The sequence below is a fragment of the Mustela nigripes genome, chromosome 15 (assembly GCF_022355385.1).
Source record: "Mustela nigripes isolate SB6536 chromosome 15, MUSNIG.SB6536, whole genome shotgun sequence".
Classification (NCBI taxonomy): Eukaryota; Metazoa; Chordata; class Mammalia; order Carnivora; family Mustelidae; genus Mustela; species Mustela nigripes.
In genome coordinates this window covers 2,781,705-2,801,848 of record NC_081571.1, presented here as the reverse complement: position 1 = coordinate 2,801,848, position 20,144 = coordinate 2,781,705, and the positions used below count along the sequence as shown (strand labels likewise).

The 20,144-nt window shown below is 45.9% G+C and overlaps 1 protein-coding gene across 1 annotated transcript in view; it reads right to left on the bottom strand.

Annotated features, from left to right (window-relative positions):
* FGF9 (fibroblast growth factor 9) overlaps window positions 1-16,842 on the bottom strand; it is a 32,142-nt gene extending 15,300 nt beyond the window's left edge. Inside the window, exons 1-2 of the mRNA XM_059377770.1 lie at window positions 15,721-16,842; window positions 6,832-6,935 (exon numbers count right to left, since the gene is read on the bottom strand). Of these exons, the coding sequence (XP_059233753.1) occupies window positions 6,832-6,935; window positions 15,721-15,997 (381 nt within the window). The 5' untranslated portion in view covers window positions 15,998-16,842. The remainder of the gene's footprint in view (window positions 1-6,831; window positions 6,936-15,720) is intronic.
* Window positions 16,843-20,144: the final 3,302 nt, after the last annotated feature.

Below are 20,144 nucleotides of genomic sequence, written 5' to 3'. Positions count from 1 at the left end.
AGAAGAGGGAGAGAGAGGAAAGAGGGAGAGAGAGAAAGAAAGATGGAGAGAGAAAGAAACAGGTGATCTGGGATCCTACTGACAATATATTCATACTTTCAACATGTAGTAAGTGCCAACTGCATGCACAGCACTGTTTTAAGTACTGACAGTTCCATAGGAAACAAAGGTAACCAAATCCCTGTCTCCTCAGAGGTACGCTTTAGGAAATGGAATTCCAGCAAGGACACAGAAGAACCAGAGCCAGTGGAGGCTCAGCCCCAAGAAACAGTCACACTCTGAAGCTTTCTTCGCCAGAGTCCTCCAGCAGACCCTGAGACAGCAGTGTAGAGCAGGGAATAAGAGTAAAACCAAGATCAGGAAGACAGAAGGGATCTTATGTGAAGTCCACACTTGTCATGAGGAAGATTCTACTCTGAGACTCCCGAGCCTGAACAAAGACCATGACTGAGCATGCTGCCTGGTACCCAGAACCTCCTCCTCCAGATGAAAGGAGAGCCATCTCCTGAGCTATTAATGATTAAAGCCAAATCCTTTCCAAGGCCTTTAAAGTCTCCAGACCTGTGTTCTGTGACTTTGATCATTACTGAGGTGGGATGTCTTAAACATGTCTCAATAAATCAGTAAAGCTAATCCACAAAACAACTAAAATTAAACTTATACTTACCTAAAATTAAATAAACAAATAGACATATTTGTTAAAAGATGATTTTTCCATAAACTTATGGCCATTGGTACAGATGCTAAGGAAACAAGACAACCACAAAATAAAAACCAGGCTATTAGAAAGCGGGGGGAAAGTTCCAAAAATCTTATCTGTAAAGGAAATACTAAATCCTTCTCTGACACATGGTTAATTCTGGTAAAATTACTTTATATTCACAATACTGGATGGCAACTCTTATGCATATACATCAGACAAAGTTTATTCATTCACCTATGCTCAAATCACAAATTCAACTACATTCAAATCACACTAGGTGACCTTGAAAATGCCACTAAGCCACTAAACCATCACTCTCCCATCTCTAAAACAAGGACAGTATATGAACTAAATCAAATAAGATAGAAGACGTTCCTCTGAGGTGCTGCCCTCTTTATCACTGAAGAATTATTACTTGATCCTTTGAAAATTGGCAATGTACATATGCAGTAGAAGACGATGCTCTATTTCCCAAAACATCAGTTTAAAACCACCTATTTCCACAACATGCTTCTATCCAGTGGATCATAAACAAACGTCCCTTTTCATTTCCTTTATATGAATTACATGCTTTGGAGACTATCTACAGGACATGCCTAAACATCTACCACCAAAGTAATCTGAAACTGACAAACCCCAGTGACAAATTGCTAAGTCTAGCGGTGTCTTGCCATGTGGTACAAGTATTCCATTCCACAAACACACTAGTTTATCGTGCTTGCTCAAAAGCTCTCACAAGTGCCAATGCAGAATGCCCAATGGAGACAAGAAGGCCTCCACTCCCCTGCCAGCCTCAAGCTGTCTCTCCAGCATACCACTGAGCCTCCTTGCGGGACTTCACACCTACTAGGATGGGATATTTTCAAAACTGGCATCCGCAGACCCTAGAAGACATAGGGCTTTAATATGGAGAACTGCAAGTTTTCTATATAAATGTTTTCACTTGGTCATTCCACCTCCTTAGAAAGTAAAGGGACTGTTTTAAGGCTGTTCTGGACACTCCAGATGACCACCTGTAACCAGACACTGGTGCCCAAGAATGCAACTGTACTAAGTAGTACTGTCCTGTGCTACTTTCACCATCAGGGTTAATAGGAAAAGAAAAAGACATACCTAGCCCATCATCTAGTCTCCCAAGAATTAGAATAGGAAGGCTGGGCTGGGGGTTGGGGGTGGGGGTAGGGGGATAACTATCCTCCCGAGGTGCTCCAAGGAATAGGTGGGCTCTGCTCAAAAAAGCTTCAGGGCCACACTGACAGTGAAGCAGTGTCTTAGCCTCAGACGGATAACATCTTCTGTCATACTAAATCAATTGCGCCAATCTGGATTCTATTGGTCTTAGAGTTTAGTGCAAATTTGAACAGTAATATGTTTTGAATTGGAGTTGCTAAAGAAGTATAAGAAGTTCGTGTCAGTTCCTATTCAAATGACATAGTCACAATCATTTAAATCAGTATGAGTTTCTAAGGATCTGAGATCCTTTATTGTTTCTCTTAAAGAGACTGATACATTGCTTTACTCTGTGACAGGTATCTCCCCATCTCTACCCCACACCATGGAGACACCTTGCAAGGGAAATTCTTTGACTCGCATACCTCTAACCCAGTAGAGACAACCGCTGAGACCACTGTATTTTTTTTTAAAAGTTGATGTGCATAGGTAACACGGTCAAAAATCCATCACACCTTGTTATTACATGGATTCATATAAACCAGGGCCCAGTTGTGCCTCTGGAAACATAATAACCAAATCTACTAGGAAACACATGTTTTATAAGCATCTCCACCAGAATGATGGTCAGGTTCCAAAGCACTAGTCTGAGGGCTGCGAGAACCAGGCATGAGTCACACTCTGCCGTCTACAAAGCCTGGGTCTTTAAATAAGGAAGAAGAGGACACTGTAAAACCACAGTAGGCAACCACATCCTAGGTAGTGCTATCAACACACAGTGCCCAGATACAGCAAGGCTCTGCATCCAAGCGGGTTGTGACAGGCCGGAGAGCTGGCTCAGCAAACACTGACCATATGCCCTACCTTTTCTGAGACTCCTATTCATCCCTCAAGATCCAGCTTAAATATTACCACCCAATTTCCTCGAGCAGTTATTTAAACACAGTTTTGGACCCCAAGATATTTGTGTGCTTCTGTAGTGTTGTACACTTCACATTGCACTGAATGTGGACTGCCCCCAAACTGAGCTATTAATAGCCTACTGTTACCAAGGAACTTTCCCAACAACATAAATGATTAACACATATTTTGTATGCTATATGGGTTACATACTATAGTCTTAACAATAAAGCTAGCTAGAGAAAAAACAATGTTAAGAAAATCACAAGGTAGAGAAAATACACTTACAATACTGTACTGTATTTATTGGGAAAAAAAAAAAAAACCCTGCCTGGAAGTGGGCCCACACAATTCAAATACATGTTGTTCGAGGGTCAACTGTAATTAATAACAGAATCATTGCCTGTTTCTTTTCTTTCCTCCTCCCAGTCTCATCACATTGAAAATATAATATTTGGGTCACTCCTCATGTCCACTGCCACACCAAATACGATAACCACAAACCAGATGGAAAATGTGATTTTTAGCCATAAGGGAGCACAGATCTCACCTTCATTCCCCTTTCCTGCCTTAGGTACATGCAAAAGGAAAACCATCTGGCTGCCCAGAAAGCTTTCTTCCCAGCTCTGTACGCAAGAATCAAACAGATCTTCCTCCATAAACATTTTGTGTACATAGAGAATATCATGCATGAGGCAGAGAAGACTCAGGAGGAAAGCCTAAAAAATCCAAAGCATGAATTCCTGAGATCCAGAGTAGGAAAAGACACTCCAGACCTTGAAGTCAAGCTATTCATCTCAAAGATGAGGAGAATCAGGGCCCAGCACCTCACTAGTGGCAGAGACAGAGCAAGAGCTCAAGTCTCCTGACCTGTAGTCATGCATTTGCCCCTACACTATCTCTTTCCAGCCCCAGACCCAGCCCTAGCCCCCTTGGGTGGGACACACCATGAATGGCATAATCACAGTCCAACTCAGCATGGGAATGGAAGAGGCAGATTCTCCCTTCCAGCGGAGTTCTCAGTACCCCTGAAGACACAAGCTGACCCAGTGAGGTCCACATCCATGTGTTTCATGAAGCATCAGAAAAAGTCACAATGCTTAGCTCATTTTAATCCAGCAAGTGTTTATTGAGCACCTACCACGTGCAGAAGCAGGCAAAGTGGCTGGTGAAAAGTACTGAATGCTAAGTTAAGTACTCAGGCATTTGCCCTCAGAGGCGAGCACTTGAAGGGATCTGCACTGAGAAGTGACACTCATATGTGAGTTTGGAAAGGTAATTCTCCCGTGAGTGTGGAGAATGGACAGGAGAAGGGAGAAGCTGGACACAGAGAAGCCATATGCAGAGATAACTCTTCCACAAAGGAAATCACAATTTGCAAAAGCCCTCTTTCCTCCGAGCAGTTTCCAAGCCTGAATATACTCTTTACATGAGAAACTGTGCATTTCTCAAGCACAGGAAGAAACGGAGGACTTTTCTTAGACTCGTCTCTTTGCCTAGCTAGACTTCCATGATCGGGTCATCAGCGAGCCATGTGGGTTTGCGGCCATGTAGCAGTGGAGGAGGGACACGTCCTTCCAGCCACATACTTTGTGTGTGCTCAAAAAGCTCTACATGAGGCAGTTGGGATTCCCAGAAAACATGCCAAGATGTTCTCCCAACTCTTTGCCACCTGGCCATCACTTCAGGCAGTACCCTCACTGATATTCATTGGATCTACAATTCAGGTTACCTTCTAGAGCCTGCGCTCTATTCTCAGCCTATGCTGCAGACGTGGGCACACAAAGGCAGGAGGGCAGCCAGAGGAGAGAAGAGATGAGCAAGAAGCCATGGGAAGAGTCCAGACAGGGAGATGAGGCTCGGCTAGACAACAAACAGAGATGCCACTGTGTTCCACTGCTCTCCTTGTCAACCAATAAACTGCGGGAGGCTGTCATGTTGGCGATTTCATCTGAAAGACTGGTCCTCTCTCTCTGGGGGGAGGGTACTCTGCAGGGACATACAAGGTGGCCCATGGGGTGGGGAATAAAAATGGCCTCTGTGTTTGCTCGTTTGTCACCTTTTAAAATGTTTACCTTAATATGAGTTTTATAAAGTAAAATAATTTCTATGAACTATATTTTATATGTAGAATCTTTAAGTAATTTAATATAAAGTGTTGCGATTCATACTCAAAAAAAATTGTTTTGGTGGTGGCATGTGATCAAAAAAGTCTGGAGACCATGATGAGAAAATTGTTTTGGTGGTGGCATGTGATCAAAAGAGTCTGGAGACCATGATGAGAAACCATGGAACTTTCCACCCACTAAAGGTTGGATTGTACCCTACAAACAAGAAGCAGTTTATCAAGTTCAACTGTGACCAACTTAATTTAATCCATAAATTAAATCTCCATATACCTAAAACTGAAAAAAATTGAGGGGGTGACAAAAGGAGAACATCATTTAATGTTTTAAAAGTGTGAAAGCCAGGGCACCTAGGGGGCTCAGTCAGTTAAGCATCTGACTCATGATTTCAGCTCAGGTCATAATCTCAGGATCGTGAGGTTGGGCTCCGTGCTAGGTGTAGAGCCTGCTTAAGATCTCTCCCTCTACCTCTACCTCTTCCTCCTCCCTCTTTAATAATAATAATAATAATAATAATAATAATATAGCTTCTATCTTTGCACTTAAAAGTGCTAGCAAAGATAATTTAGGCAGTAAATAACTTTTATAAACCACAAACTGTGTTTAAAATGCTAAACCAAATCTTACACTTGAAAACATATTTTAAAATAATCTATTATCTCAATGAAGGACTTTTTCTAAAAAGACTAACAAATCAACCAATCTAGATTCAAATTTTACCAAGGCAGAAAAACCATTCTCACACCATTAAAAATGGTGTGTTTTATATTCAAATTACATAGGCCATTTTTTGTCATCTGGAGTGTTTGAGTAAAAATTTTATACTGTTCCAACTCTTGCATGTGTGTGTGTGTGTACACACATATATATATTTACTAACATGTGGATAGCAAAGGAGTAGATCTAGAAAATGTTTCTCCTAACTATATATGGAAATGCCCTTTATTTCTGTCTCCAAGTCTGGGTTTTCTTTTAATTTTCAATTTTTTATAGATTCTATCAAAGTTCTCCTATGTAGAGAGAACATGGATTAAATTCTCATTTGGCTACCAATTATTAGCAAGGAAAAACTAAAGTTTGATTTCACTACGAGTCTTTTGTTGAAAACTCAAGTTAGTCTATAGTAACTAATAATCTATGATTCACAGGTATACATTTAGCAAAAATGTATCAAGTTCCTACTGTCGAACATGCACTGTGTTTTAGAAACTCAGCACAAGTAGAGATAACAAAGATGTAAAGTCAGTTCCCTTCTCTCAAAGCAAAAAAAGGAACTCTGTCTCATTCACTGCTGTCCCTGAGCACATGGAAAAGCACCTGGCACCTGGTAGGCTATAATAAACACTTCTTCACTGCCTCCTTCAAGTTGCTTACAACCCAATAGAGATGGGAAGTGAGACACGCAAAAGAAAAAGAGAGAAAGAAAGACACAATACTTGCAAATAATTATAATATTTTTATATTCTTATTCACATACAAGAATATCTGACAATAATTTCCATCTCCCTCTTCTCTCTACATAATGAAAGTCTTATGTAGCTCAGAGAAAGGGTTTATACTCACTGCACGGTGGTCTATTTCTAGTTTTAATTACACTGCTTTACAAAGCTTAGAAGATAATTTCAATTCATTTCAAAAATAACTTCCATTCAATACAAGAAGATGGAATTTTTCACACTTGTGAGTTTTTTATTTACTTGATAATGAAAATTGCTTGGCACATAAATAAAGCATTTTCTCAGAAACTCTGATCTAGTGAAGATCCAGGGCTGATATCTATAAATAAAAACAAAATGGTTTTTCTCAAAAAGCAAAAATTTACACTCTCTCCAAACAGACTCAGTTTCATTTCTAGATATTTATAATCTAGAGAAAATGCAGTTCAAATCAAATGTGAGGCTAAAGATTGGCAAAGACTCTCCCGGTACTTACTGATCCATATAGCTCCCCCTTCTCATTCATCCCGAGGTAGAGTCCACTGTCCACGCCTCGGATGCTGACCAGGCCCACTGCTATACTGATAAATTCCAGAATGCCTGTGAGACAAATGGCAGAGGGCAAAAGACAGGTCAGAGCGCAGAGCAATTCCTTAGTCTCAGCATCCCTAGGACTTTTTGAGAGGACACTGAGCCCAGTTCCCAACTTGGATAATCTCACACTCATTAAAGAAGTGTCTCCTCTTAAAACTACTTCCTAAAAGAACTGATTTTGCAGCTAAACTCTATAATAATGATACAAAAGTATTTACCAACACAACATATAACAAAACATTTTAAAAATGAAAAAGCTAGGATTTACAGATACCCTAAGAAGCAATATGACAGATAAACCAAAATGCATTTCTAATTAACCTAATAAGAGTACAACTTAAGAAAAAAAACAAGTATTTGTGTATGGGCATATATTGGAAAATATTCTAATGAGAGAATGGTCTTCTGTCCCTTAAAACAAGATTGCCAGGTGTTAACCAAAGACCTGATTGGTTTATATGGAAAAATAAAGTTATATGATAACTTTATTAAGCTCCATCTGGAAAATGAAAATAGCCTACACACATCCCAAATATTTCTGCTTGAACAAAGTATTGATTTTTGCTGTACTTATCTAAGCCTCAAAGAGCTCGTTAAGCAATTAAGATAACATAATATTTGGGGGGGGGGGAATATTGATACCAAAAGTGCTCTTGATTTAAAATAGGCATGGAAGACTATATCTTAAAATCAAACTAACGCAATGATCTTCTTTTTCCCCCTCTTCTTTCCCCTTGCTTACCCCACTAAGAATAATAGCACCTAAGCTGGGTATAAATCCAGAATTTTATGGCCATATAACAGCAGTTTAAATTTCCCTAACCATAGTGTCATTTTAAGATGATTACCCCACTGTATATTTGGGACGATGCTAGCATTACTTGTGCTTAGCCATTTGCTCAAGTTTGTTGTAAAGTGCTACACTTTATGTAGACCTTGAGTTAACATGTACCAAATACTAACTTCTTGTTTTAAAAATACTTTCAAATATTGAAAAATGCACTTATATTTAAGAGTTTAGAAAGAAAAAGAAACTAAGGATAACAGTATGCTATAGGCAGTCTCATGTGACTAATAAAAAAGCACTTACACGGATTTTTAAACAATTAATTTTGCAACTTTCACAAAATACTCTGTGGCAATCGAAAGAAGACATGCACTACATAAATCTGATGAAGCAAAGGGTTTCAAGGTGACGTAAAAAAAGAAGAGAGATTTCTTGTAAAGGGATATTCTTAATTCTTTGGTAAGCACAAAATGTAACAAATATCTTGTGTTTACATATTATAGAATATCACATATATTCACATGTGAAACTATTTTCATAAAATGGGAAATAGCGCATGGAAAAAAAATACAGAGAAATTACAAACTGCATTTTGGATCTGATAATCTGTGACTCTGTATTGGAAGATGCATCTAAAAGCAGCTAGTTTGGGGCACCTGGGGTCTCAGTTGGTTCAGCATCTGCCTTTGGCTTGGGTCATGATCCCAGGGTCCTGGGATCCAGCCCCAGGTTAGGCTCCCAGCTCAGTGGGGAGTCTGCTTCTCCCTCTCCCTCTGCCCCTCTCTTCTGTTCATGCTCTCTTGTACATGCACACCCTCCCTCTCTAACTAAATAAATAAAATCTTTTTAAAAAGTAAAAATTAAAAAAATAAAAATAAAAGCAGCTAGTTTATTACTAGCCTTCCCTACCTCACAAAGCAAATGGGAAGATAGATAAGAAGATATCTCAATAAGATTCATTTCACATGAGATGCCCTCCCTTACTGGTGCAATTATTTCATTTCACTGTACTATTTCCAATTCTTATGATTAAAAAATAACTTACATTGTGGCATTTTATTACCATTAGGAGCCATATGCATATGAACCTCTTCTTAGCTACCTGTGGTGTGTTTACACCACAATATAGGTCATAGTGATCCTGAAATCAGTGTAAGGAATTCATCAATGTCCAATTTTCCTTCTAAAATGAATGACAGGACATATTTTGCCCCTACTGAGGTCTGACCATTTTAATATCCCATATCAAGGGGGAAGAGTTTAATCACAGAACTAAAAGACACTTGCATCTCTGGACGGTCTTTGATGACCTCTTGGTTTTTCCCTAACCAGAAGGCAGCTTGAAGAACTAATCATGAATATTCATCATCATCGCCCATCAGGCCCCAAAACAACAGGGACCTGTGATCCTACAAAACCATCTGACTAGCTTGTCTTCAGAACAGCAAGAAGACTATCAATAAACCACAACAATGACAATCCTAATAGCTTGAACTCTTGAGCATAGTCTGTGCCACTCAATCCTCAGAACAACTCTGAGCATTACAATACGTCCATCTCCAGCTCACAAATGGGGACATTGAGGTTTTAAAATGTTAAACAACTTGCCCCCAAGCAATGAGACACCAAAGCCTGGATCCTTACTGATTATGTACTTTTATCATGTTTTTACCTTTTTTCACTGTGTCTGTGATTTCTGTACCATGTTTATATGTTCATTCCTTTACTAGTGACTAGATGTTACCCAGATCAGACTCACAGACCCAGTGAGCAGGACTAGAGATAGCAGAGAAAATGAAGAGCAGGTACGTTCCTGGGACTGTGCTCTCTCATCATACCGAGTTTGGGAAGGTGGGCATCTGTTATGTATGTGGACTATTTACACAATTAGTTTATGTGCACAGAGTTAACACCTAAGTATTGAAATTATTATTATATATTTCAGAAATGAAAGTATTAAATACCTGTCTTGTTTCTTTTTCTGGCAACAACAAGATAGCTGTTAATTCATATGCACTGACTTATTTGAACAACAAACTATTATTGAGTGACCATTATAAGCCAAGAAACATGCCATTTATTAAATATACAAAGATGAATAAGGTATAGCTAAAGCCCTATATCCTCAAAGCACTTACCATCTAGTGGAAGGAAAGACAAATAGATAAATAAAACAATGTAATAAAGGCAGTGAGAGGAGATGCTTAGGGTACAGTCACATAAGCTTAGAAAGAGGAGTCAGAGGGGGCCTCCTGAAAGTGAAACAAGTTTCTGAGGGGCTCTCCCTATGAAAAGGAACTACCTATGTTGTGACCCCAGGTGGAAAAGATTTCATCATCTCACACCACCATCCATATCTCTGTAGCTCCTTGGAAAACAGAGACCTCAAAAGAACAGCCCAGCCTTTCTGAGGTCACCTCAATGATCCAAGGGCAAGCAGAACACTTGAATGTGTGAGTCACAGCATTCCCCCACACACAGTGAGAATACCAATGTTGTAAGGTCAGAAAGACCTGGAAAGCCTGGCAACAAGATCCCCAACGCCCATGTTGGAATCCTTAACATTCCTGGTACCATCTTGCCCACAAGAAACTCCATAACTTCCACCAAGTCAACCAACCTCTCTCTGGGCCTGAGCCAAGCAAGTGCTTCAAACCATACTCACTTGAGTACAGCCCACTCCCCAGGTTATCTGTTTGCGTGAATGTGCAGTACAGATGCCTGGTGGAGCCATAGCAACCCAGGAGGAGGCATCTGTGTCGAAACATTTCAATGTTTAATGAGCAACAGGAGAGGAAGGCTAAGAAGGGAAGAGCAAGGAAAAGAAGAAAGAAGACTGGAAGAGAGGAGAGAGAGAATGGTGGAATTGTGCCTAATGTTAAAACTGTGACCCTCACATGCGTGCCATAGTGGGCTGTCTCTCCTCTCCAGCAGACACAACCAAGTGTTCAAAAGGGCCATAGTCATGCGTAGTGACGAAGTGACAGAGGAAGCACAGGGTCAGTGGCTAGTGGCATTTGCCTCTTCTCTTTCATAGCAACCAACAGTTCCTTTGAGGATGTGTTCACTGGGCTTGAGGGGGTCTGATGGGGTCTGAGGTCATCTCTGGTCCACAAGTGGCCAGGACAGTTCCTGGGACCCCTTTAGGAAAATGACCACACCAGACTTTATCCTTGCTCCGGACTTGCTAGGTATTAGTGATCAGCCCAGAGCTCTGTTCAAATGGACCATTAACCCAAAGCTGGCCAGCTCCCAAGAGCCCCTCTGTACCGAGCCTCACCTCCAAGTGAGCCTCCATAATAAGGCCAGCCATGGCAAATGGAAGGACAGGCAGAAGCTGCTCCGCTCTGGCCCATGCTAAACAACCCTCTAGCCTAAAAGCCCCCAACACTTAACAGAGCTGCATTCTTTAGAGGACAAGAATGTATGCAAGCTGTGGAAAGAGGCATGACATGAAGCTTTCCAAAATAGATTAACCCCCCCCCCACAGAGCTCCCCACTCACCCAGAGAATCCCACACCAGCGCTGCCAAATCAATCATCTCAAAGCTAGAGACAGAGTAGGTCTGAGTTTGTGGCAACTTGAGCAGATCTCAGAGTTTCCTTAGGAGATGACTGACTAAAGGGGAGTTTACAACTCCAATTTTTCAAGAATCTGAACCCATCCAGAAAATAACACCTTACATAGGAAGTCTTTCCGTTAGTGAGATATTGAAGAGGAAGCCCCAGGTCATACTTATCTAGGGTCCTGAAGAGTCTGGCCTTTCAGAGCTGCCACCACTCCAGGCCAAAAGGCATAGCAACAGAGAAGCAAGCCATCTTTCCACAAAGTCAAGTGGTCAGTCCATTCAGGTTTCCTTGTGCCAAGTAAAATAGCGGATCAGGACTAATGCTCACTTTTTTATTATTCTGCATTACCATTTCCTCGATTGATTTTCTGCTCACTTGTTTCTAACAAGTTTCTCTTTAAAGGGAAAAAAATTATATATATTTATATATTATATATATATATTATATATATATATGAAATGAAACCTCTCACTCCCCCAGACTATTACCCAGAAATACAATTCCTTGTTCCTTTTCTCCATGCTCAACCTTAACGCCACACCACCACCCCCAAAGGAAAAAACAAAGGGCTCTCTCAAGGTCCCACCTAAGTTGTCACTGCCGCAGCTCCTGCTGGGACAACAGTAATATTTCCCCCGCCCCCATGTCCTCTGCACTGCCGCTGCTGTGTCACCGCCAAGCTTGCCAGCAGCTGCAGTCACCTGCGGCTGCATGGGGGTGGCAAAAATCATTTTCCAGCACGTTTCCTTCTGCCGGGTCACTGCACGTAGAAATGCACCTTCTATTTTAATCAAGGTGTATACCTACCCCCATTCCCTACCTACAGCTACTCTTTTCTAAAGAATCTTAAGAGAAAAAGGTGAAACAAAGTCCCCTGAAGGGAGCCGGGATGAAGAGAGGGAGGCTGCAGATAAGGGAGGGAGGAGGGCAGAAGGAGAGGCTGCAGGGAGCTAGCTGGAGCGCCAGGTGTGGCGAGCTGCCGCAGCCCCTCGGCCCCCACCCGGAGCCCGCTGGCTCCCCGGCCCTCCCCTCGCACTCCCCGCCGGGTCCTAGCGCCGACGAGTCCAGCCCTCCTTCCGGGCGGGGCTGAGAAAGCAGGGGTAGGAGGCTCCCAGCACTCGCACCTCGCTGCAGAGGTTGCTAATATTGGGACCTGCCGCAGCGGTAGCAGCGGGAGACCGCGGCACTGCTGTCACCCCGGGGGCCGCTTCTCTCTGCAACCGGATGAAAGACTTAAATAACCCTCCTGCCTCACCCTCCTTCCCCACCCCCACTGCGCACAGCCACCCACTCAGCTCCATCCAAACGAGGGTGAGTGGCACAGCGGAGCGCCAGGCGCACCCTTCCCCCCGCAGCCAGCTCCCGGCGGACCCCGGAGCTCGCCTGTTCGTTGACCTTCCCCCCCAACCCGGGCCAGGGCTCTCCTCCCCTCCCATCCTCAATGCCCCTACCAACCCAGCCAACAGCGCCTAGAGAGTCTAAGGAGTAGACATGTCACTTCCTTGGCGACACCTTTCTCCAACCTCCAGGATTGGGGGTGGGGTAGGGGGTGACGACGTCTAGTTTTTGTTTTATGATCCCTATTCAGCTGCTGACCAGCAGTCCATGTTCGTTGACCCCAGAACTCGCCTCTTGGGTTCTCTCCACCCTCGTGGTTCCCATAATACCACCCTTGAATCCTCACTCTCCCCTGTGGCACTTACTGGATTTCTAATGACTGCATTCAGCAAACATCTTACCCTAAAGGTGACTGCATTAAAAAAAAAAAAAAAAAAAAAAAAAAAAGCCCGTGGGGGGCGGGGGACGTGTAGGAACCCCAACTGGAACATCCCCATAATCTCTCCACGCCGGGGCCCAGTCGGGCTGCGCCGAGGTTCAGAGGCGCTCTCTCCAAGGCAGGGCTCGACTAAATGCACACAATGAAGCTGCCCCGGCCTTGCAGCGGTTTACCCCGCTACGCTCCCTCCTCCACACCCCCTGGTCCAGAGGCCAGGGCCCAAGCTCGGGCGCTGAAACGCAGGCCCACGGGCCGCGAGCTCTTCTCCCCGAACGCCGTTAACAATAGCTCACCGCCCCCTCCGCCCGCCTCCGCGGCCCTTTGTCCCCCCCCCCTTCCCCTGTGGCTCCGGCCTTGTCGGCGGGGGCCCCCGACCCACCTCCCGGGCACAGCGGAGCCATCGACTCTCCGAGACCTGGCTGCGTGCTTCAGAAGAGGGAGATGGGTCCGAGATAGCATTGGGGAGGTCAGGGGTACGACCTCCAGCCTGTCCTCCGTCCCCGCCACCAACTCTCCCGCCGCTGAGCGCGCCTCCGGCGGTTCCCACACCACAAACAACCGCGCTGCCCGGGGCGGCGGCTGTCAGTCCCGCCGGACCCACGCTCACACACAAAGAGGAAGCGAAGGGACTAAACTTGGGCAAAAAAAAAAATCTCATTCCCTAAACATGGCCAGAAGTATGTCAGCCCCAGCCCGTCGCCCCCGGACACAAGGAGTCCCTGCAGCACCGAAGGACGCACTCCAGCCGGTTAGAAAGGGAGACGGAAACGGAGCGTGTTTAGGACCGCGCGGAGCTGGCCCGGCGGCCGCCCAGTGCGTCGAGGGGCCCGGGCTGCCGACTCCGCACCTGCCGGCTGGGAGCGCAGGAGGATTGGGGCTCCCGCCGCCAAGCGCACCTAGGCCTCCAGCCCACGCCACTAGCCATCCACGCCTGAGCGGTGCAGACGTCCAGCGGGTGCCCGCTGCGGCCCGGAGACACTCGGCTGTCCCACCCACGGCCGCCCACTGCCTGTTGTTCGGTACTGAACGTTAGGCACTGTAGCAGCCCTTAAAGCGGCCAGATAGAACAGCACTTCTAGTAAAGTTTAGTCTTCGCTTTGCAACAACCAGAGCTGAGTTTATTTCGGGGAGGTGGGAGGTGCCGTTATATTTCAACTCAATAATTGCAAAGCAAATTAACAGCTTTGCCTTTTACTGTTTTTTTCTTTTTCTTTTTTTTTTTTTTTTTTTTTTTTTTTTTTTTTTTTTTTTAAGCAGAGGAGACTGCCAGAAATTTACACTAGTAGGTTCAGCCTGGGGCTTGGGCTCTTGGTAAGCAAAGGAAGAAAACCCTGGGCCTCGTGTATCTGGGACCATCCCCAATCCAGGCCTGAATCTTCCTCACCTTCTGGCATCATATACAGCCCCACGAGCCTAAACAGATAGTTTAGGCTGTGTTCAACATCTGGCATTAAAGCATGAGGAAGAAAAATCACCACAGGACTTTGTTTTTTACGACCTACTTTAAGTGTTGTCAGGTGGGTTCACTGAGAAGTTAACTCCTTCCAACAGTCTGGCTGACCAACTGGCGCTTTCCTTTTGGTAAGTAAGGAAAACGCCCGAAAGTCCCTCAATCGGTATTGTGCTCGCTGACACTGTGCTGCTGGGCTCAGGATGGCCCCCGCAGGCACGTGTGTGCAGGCACTAAAGTGAGCAGAGTCACCAGCACTCGGGTCTGCAGCCCTCAATGCTGAGTCACAAGTACCCTCCTTGGGAAATGAAATCCTCGGGATGCCCTTTAAAATTAGCTCACAGCTTTTGCACGCGCGCGCACACTCACACCACAGAGCCACCCAGGAAACCCACACAGGGCTGCACAATATAGAAATATGGAGCATCGGTAATAACTTGATAGCTGCAAGGACAAACGCCCCTGGTGAGCGTTCTGCCCTTTCCTAAGTCATTTTCCCCTAGCGCCTCTGTCTCTGCTGCTCTAGAAGTCTAAAATACTACTTTAGCCTTCCCAACAGAACAATCAGTCAGCCACCTTCGCCTACGGGGTTTTCAGACCCTCGCGGTGGGAATTAACAATACGCTTAATTTACAATTCAGGCTGTATACTTATTAGAAGAAAAAGAGAAGGAGCAAAAACTTCATTTGGGCGCAGGATGATAACCACTGCCTTCAACAAAATGCATTTTCAAGTTCTCAGTAGTTAATGATTAAAGCTTTAAACTAGTGGAATCAGTCCATTCAAAAGAAACTTCCTAAACCCGATCTTCCCGAGTATCTGATGCAAAAGAACTAGAGACTTTTGTTATATTTATAAATCATGCCCTCTTTTCAAAAAAGTCGCGGGGGGGGGGGGGCGGCTTCAATGTAGACTTGCATCAGTGCCAGGGGCAGATCTGCAATTACCGAGGCTTTTTCTTTTTTCTTTCTTTTTTTTTTTATCTTTTTTCTTTCCTTTTTTTCTTTTTTCCTTTCTTTCTTTTTTTCTTTTCTTTTCTTCTTTTTTTCTTTTCTTTCCTTTTCTTTTCTTTTTTTTTTTTAAGCTGGCAAGACAGAGACAGAGGGACAGGTTCCCTTCCCGCATCCCCCGCCCGGCCACCACCTTCTTGGTAGTTATAACCCGAACATGTCATCGCAAGGACACTAAAGGGTTAATGGTATACCTACCAAATCGGCTGTGGTCTTTCCTGGTTCCCTGGATAGTACCATTGGGGAAGATTTCTAAGTGAAATCCAGTCCTGCAGTATAGCTGCCTCCGCCTGAGAATCCCCTTTAAATGATCCAAGTCCGTGACTGCAGGTCCCCTGGGAAGCCCCCCTGCTTCGGACTGACCCAGGTGGTCACTTAACAAAACCGGACTGTCCACCGGCAACACCGGCACATTCCCAAACGGTACCGCGTCCTGCACACCGAAATAGTTCCCAACTTCACCTAAGGGAGCCATCAGAGGACTCGGCTTTTGGAGCACAGGAATAAACAATAATGACGGTATCAACCCAGAAGATATTAGGCGAGGTATATCCAACTCCCCTCCCTTACTGCAGTTGCAGAGAGAGAAAAAAAAAAAAAAAAGGGTTCTTTTCTTCAATCCATTAAATGCATAAATAAAAGTAATCTGCTGTTTCACTGGCACAGGTTCAAGGTCAAACCACTGATAGTCTAAGAAACCACCACTTTATACTCACACACTGACATATTGATAAACATATCTATGTATCTCTATAGATAGATCCCCAGCTCTTAGCAGGCAGGAAGGTCTTCATCCCATCCGACCGTAATAAGGAAAAAAAATCCGTAGTTTCTCCATTTGGTTTGAGATCAGAATGACCATAGCAACTTAAATGCCTAGGCGTTATTATAGGGATTTTTAAGATGCACGGGCTACGTCAGAATTTACGGATCCCGACTCCAGGAAGGCATGCGCTGTTTTTACTCTAACCGACTCTGCAGACATCAGCACGAATCCTTCAAGGGGAAAAAAAAAAAAATCTCACGTTGGCGGCGGCGACAAAATCTCCCCTTCTGGTCCCCCCTCCAAAAATAATAATTATTTTTAAAAAAACAAAAAGAAGAAAAAACTTTAGGCGTCCAAAGCTAGTATCCAGAATTCTCCAGAGGCTCGGCAGATGTCCATTGGCTTAGAACGAGTGGCGAGCGGCGAGCGAGGAGAGCCAGGACCGGGAGCTCGCGTGCCGCCCAGGCTGCCGCGAACAGGTGTTGCCGCGCCGGCTCGCGGAGCGTTGTAGCCGGGCGGAGCGCTCCTCCTGCGCAGCCCCCGCCGGCGCGCAGAGTGGCGCAGGCAGCGGCATTGGGTTGGGTTTAAGGTAGCGCCGCGGCCTCACGGGCTCCCCGCGGTCCTAGCGCCCGCCCACACCAACCGCGCCGCTCTGCCGCAGGCCCGGCGCAGCGTGCCAGAGCACGAGACTTCTGGGGGACAGCCGCGATACACTTGCTTTACAAAGAAAGATGCATGGAGATAGGCAGGAGGCAGAAGCCCTGAGTGTCCCGCGGAACTGAATCTGGTAACCTAAAATCTTGCTCGATACATTGATGGAGGTTCAGACTACAATTGGGAAACTAGTTTTCACAAGGACTCTGTAATTTGAAGTGCATTATAAAATAAAACTTAGTTGAAAGAGTTGGAGGGAAGTGGGCTTGATTCAGTGAGCTTGAATGGATATGGCAGTTTCTCTTTCATTCTTCTGCCAGACACACACAGAAGCGCAAACTCTACTGCAGGTAAGCCGGATGGATGTGAACCAGCGTGTGTGCGTGTGTGTCGTGTGTGTGTGTGTGTGTGTGTGTGTGTGTGTGTATCTGCATCTCTCTCTCTCTCTCTTTCTCTGCATCTCTCTCTCTCACACACACACACACACACACACACACACTCACCCGCGCACGCACGCACGCAAACCCAGAGGCAGATGTGGCCACCGTTTTGTTCCGGGCTTCCTGATGGCATCCGTTGGGGCTATGCTTAGGTCCAGCCCCGCCGCCTGGGTCCCGGCCGCCGCGGTCCATCGGCGGGGGGGCGCCAGAGAACCGCCACCGTCCCCGAGTTCGACTAGCGCGCGCATCTTTGGAGAGTCGGGGTGGAGAAGAGTGCGCCAGTGGGCTCTCTTTCCCCCAACCACGCTAATTAGGGAGAGCTGTGCCACTCCTCGCTGTTTCAGCCTGTTTCGCTGTTGGGAAAGCGAAAGAGGAGTTCCAGTGTCTCCCCCACCATGGTCTGAAGCCCGCGGCAGAGCGGGAGAGTGGGCGCGGGGCGGGGCGGCGGGGGCGTCCTGGGGCCCGCAGCCACTCCTTCCTGCTCTGCCTCGCCGGGCCGCAAGTGGAAGCCTGCGCTCCAAAAACCAGGCTCGGCTTTCTCCTCGCGGCCGGCTGCCTTCGCGCCCAGCCACAGGCCGGGACAAAGAAATCCGTCACCCCGGGCCTCCAGGCGCCCCACCGGGCCAGGCCGGCGCGAGAGCCCGGAGGCTGTGCGCTCTGTGTCCGGGACAGCCCGCAGGCGCTAGGATCCCCTGAGCGGCGCCCTCATCGCCCCGGGTCCCCAACACCCAGGCGCTCACACATTAGCCCCGCAGCCCGCCCGCGGGCCCCTCTCTTCCTGGCTCCTCTTTGTTCACATTGTCTTAGAAATAGCCCGACTCTCGGGTCAAAATGGTGAAAGTTGCCGAGACTTGAGCACATCTCCAGACTGCAGGACATGGCGAGTGGGAAGCAAAGTGGAAGCAGAGACAGGACCCTTGTGGTGGGAAAGGGAACCAGCCTTTTGGGGGAGTGGGAGAGGGAGAGCCCCAGTAGTCAGCTAAAGGATGGAGGTGTAGAACAGGGGTTGGCCCCACAAGGGACGATAGGGTTTCGCCCGAAGACGAAAGGGAGTCATGAATTTGCAGATATCTCGGGCGCAGGACGTGCCAGCGACCTGGAGCGACGACCTTCCCCTGCCCCCGGGGCGGAAGGCGTGCTTGGACCCCAGCAAAGAGGAAGGAGAGGGGCGAGGTGGTCCTCCCTTCTTGCCATTCCCACACCCCTTTGCCGCAGTCCCAGGTCATTGGGTGTCCGCGGGCTGACTCCGTGCGTCGTGCTTACGTGTTTATGAAGCACCAAAGCCCTACCCTGTGGTATTTACAGCAGTCACATCGACGGTGGGCTTTAACGTTAACTGCTGAGTGGCAGATACAAGAAGCCCGGGAGGAAGTGTCACTTCTCATAAACCACCCGAGTAGCTGACATTAATCACGGAGGCAGCCAGTAGCGCTGGGTTAAGCATGGGTGTCCCTGGACCACTCGGTACAGAGTGCCGGGTGGATTACTTTTTTATAAAACCTGATAACGAGAAACAGGCGGACCGGGAGGGATGGAGAGAGGGAGACGCTAGATAAGGGAAGACACGAGCAGCACGTGGACATTTCCACTGAAGACAGGACCGGGACAATTTCCACCAGCTGTCTCCAACCACATTCTTTCGGTCTGAATTTAGATTGTGAGCCAATGAGCAAAGACCATTTCCGCTTCCGAATCCCGCAGCCTCGTGACTGTCACTTTAAAAAGGATGCAGCAGTGGGAGAGCGGGTTAAGTAGCTGATACCGCACTTTCCCAGTTAGAAGCAGCCTGCCTACTCAAGCATCTCTTTTTTACTGCAGTGAATTTAATCCACATTTCATCCGCATCCCTAACTACCTGCAGGAAGCTTTTGCTGCTTCCTTGCCCCCTGAACTTGCCCCGCAGGTTTCTCCCTTCTTTTGTATGGTCCTGTTTTCCTATTACAGAAATGCAAACAATGTCCCTCCTTTCATTGATCACATCCCGTTTTCTCCAGAACTCTCTCCACTGGCTCTGTCTGGCTGATTTCCTCAAGATTCCCTTCCAGATCTGCCATGATCGTGAGCTCCTATGTCCACGCCTGTATGTATGTTTTACAAATCTTCTCCAATTAATACATAGATGTTAAGCTCCAGGAGGAATGAGGCCTTGCTCTCTAGACACGTGGTGTAATTGGCTTAATAGCACCTGCCTTGGAAGATTATTGTTAGGAATAAAAGGAAAAATGCACATAAAACAGGCAGCACACAATAGCCACTTTAGACATAGTAGCTATTATTACTCTGATCCTACCATAGTTCCCCCTAGAATTCTGCCCATGAGATATTCAGCAAACACTGATACTCATTTCAATCCCGATGCTCCCTCAGTCTCTCTCCTTAAAATATTTTAATCCCTCTGGTTTTCTCCTCTTCCAGTTTGTCATCTGTCTTTTCTGCTGATAATTTAGTGCTTAGACCCAAATAGGCATCATTACGAGATGAATGAAGAGAGAGATGAAAAGGAATGAGCTCTAGAATAGGGGTCAGCACATCCAGAACCAGCTTCTCCAACCCTCCCATCACCACAGTCTGCTCCCTGTGATTACCGATACCCCTTCACGGGCCCCGGGTGAGTGGCTGTAAATATGGGTTCATGATACATGTATGTAAAAATGGCCGGTAAGCTATGAAGTACCTACAAATTTAAGGTGACCACTGGACAAAAGTGCTCTGTCCACTTCTACTGCTTTGTTCATTAATATGTGTCTCCTCCTTTGATTACT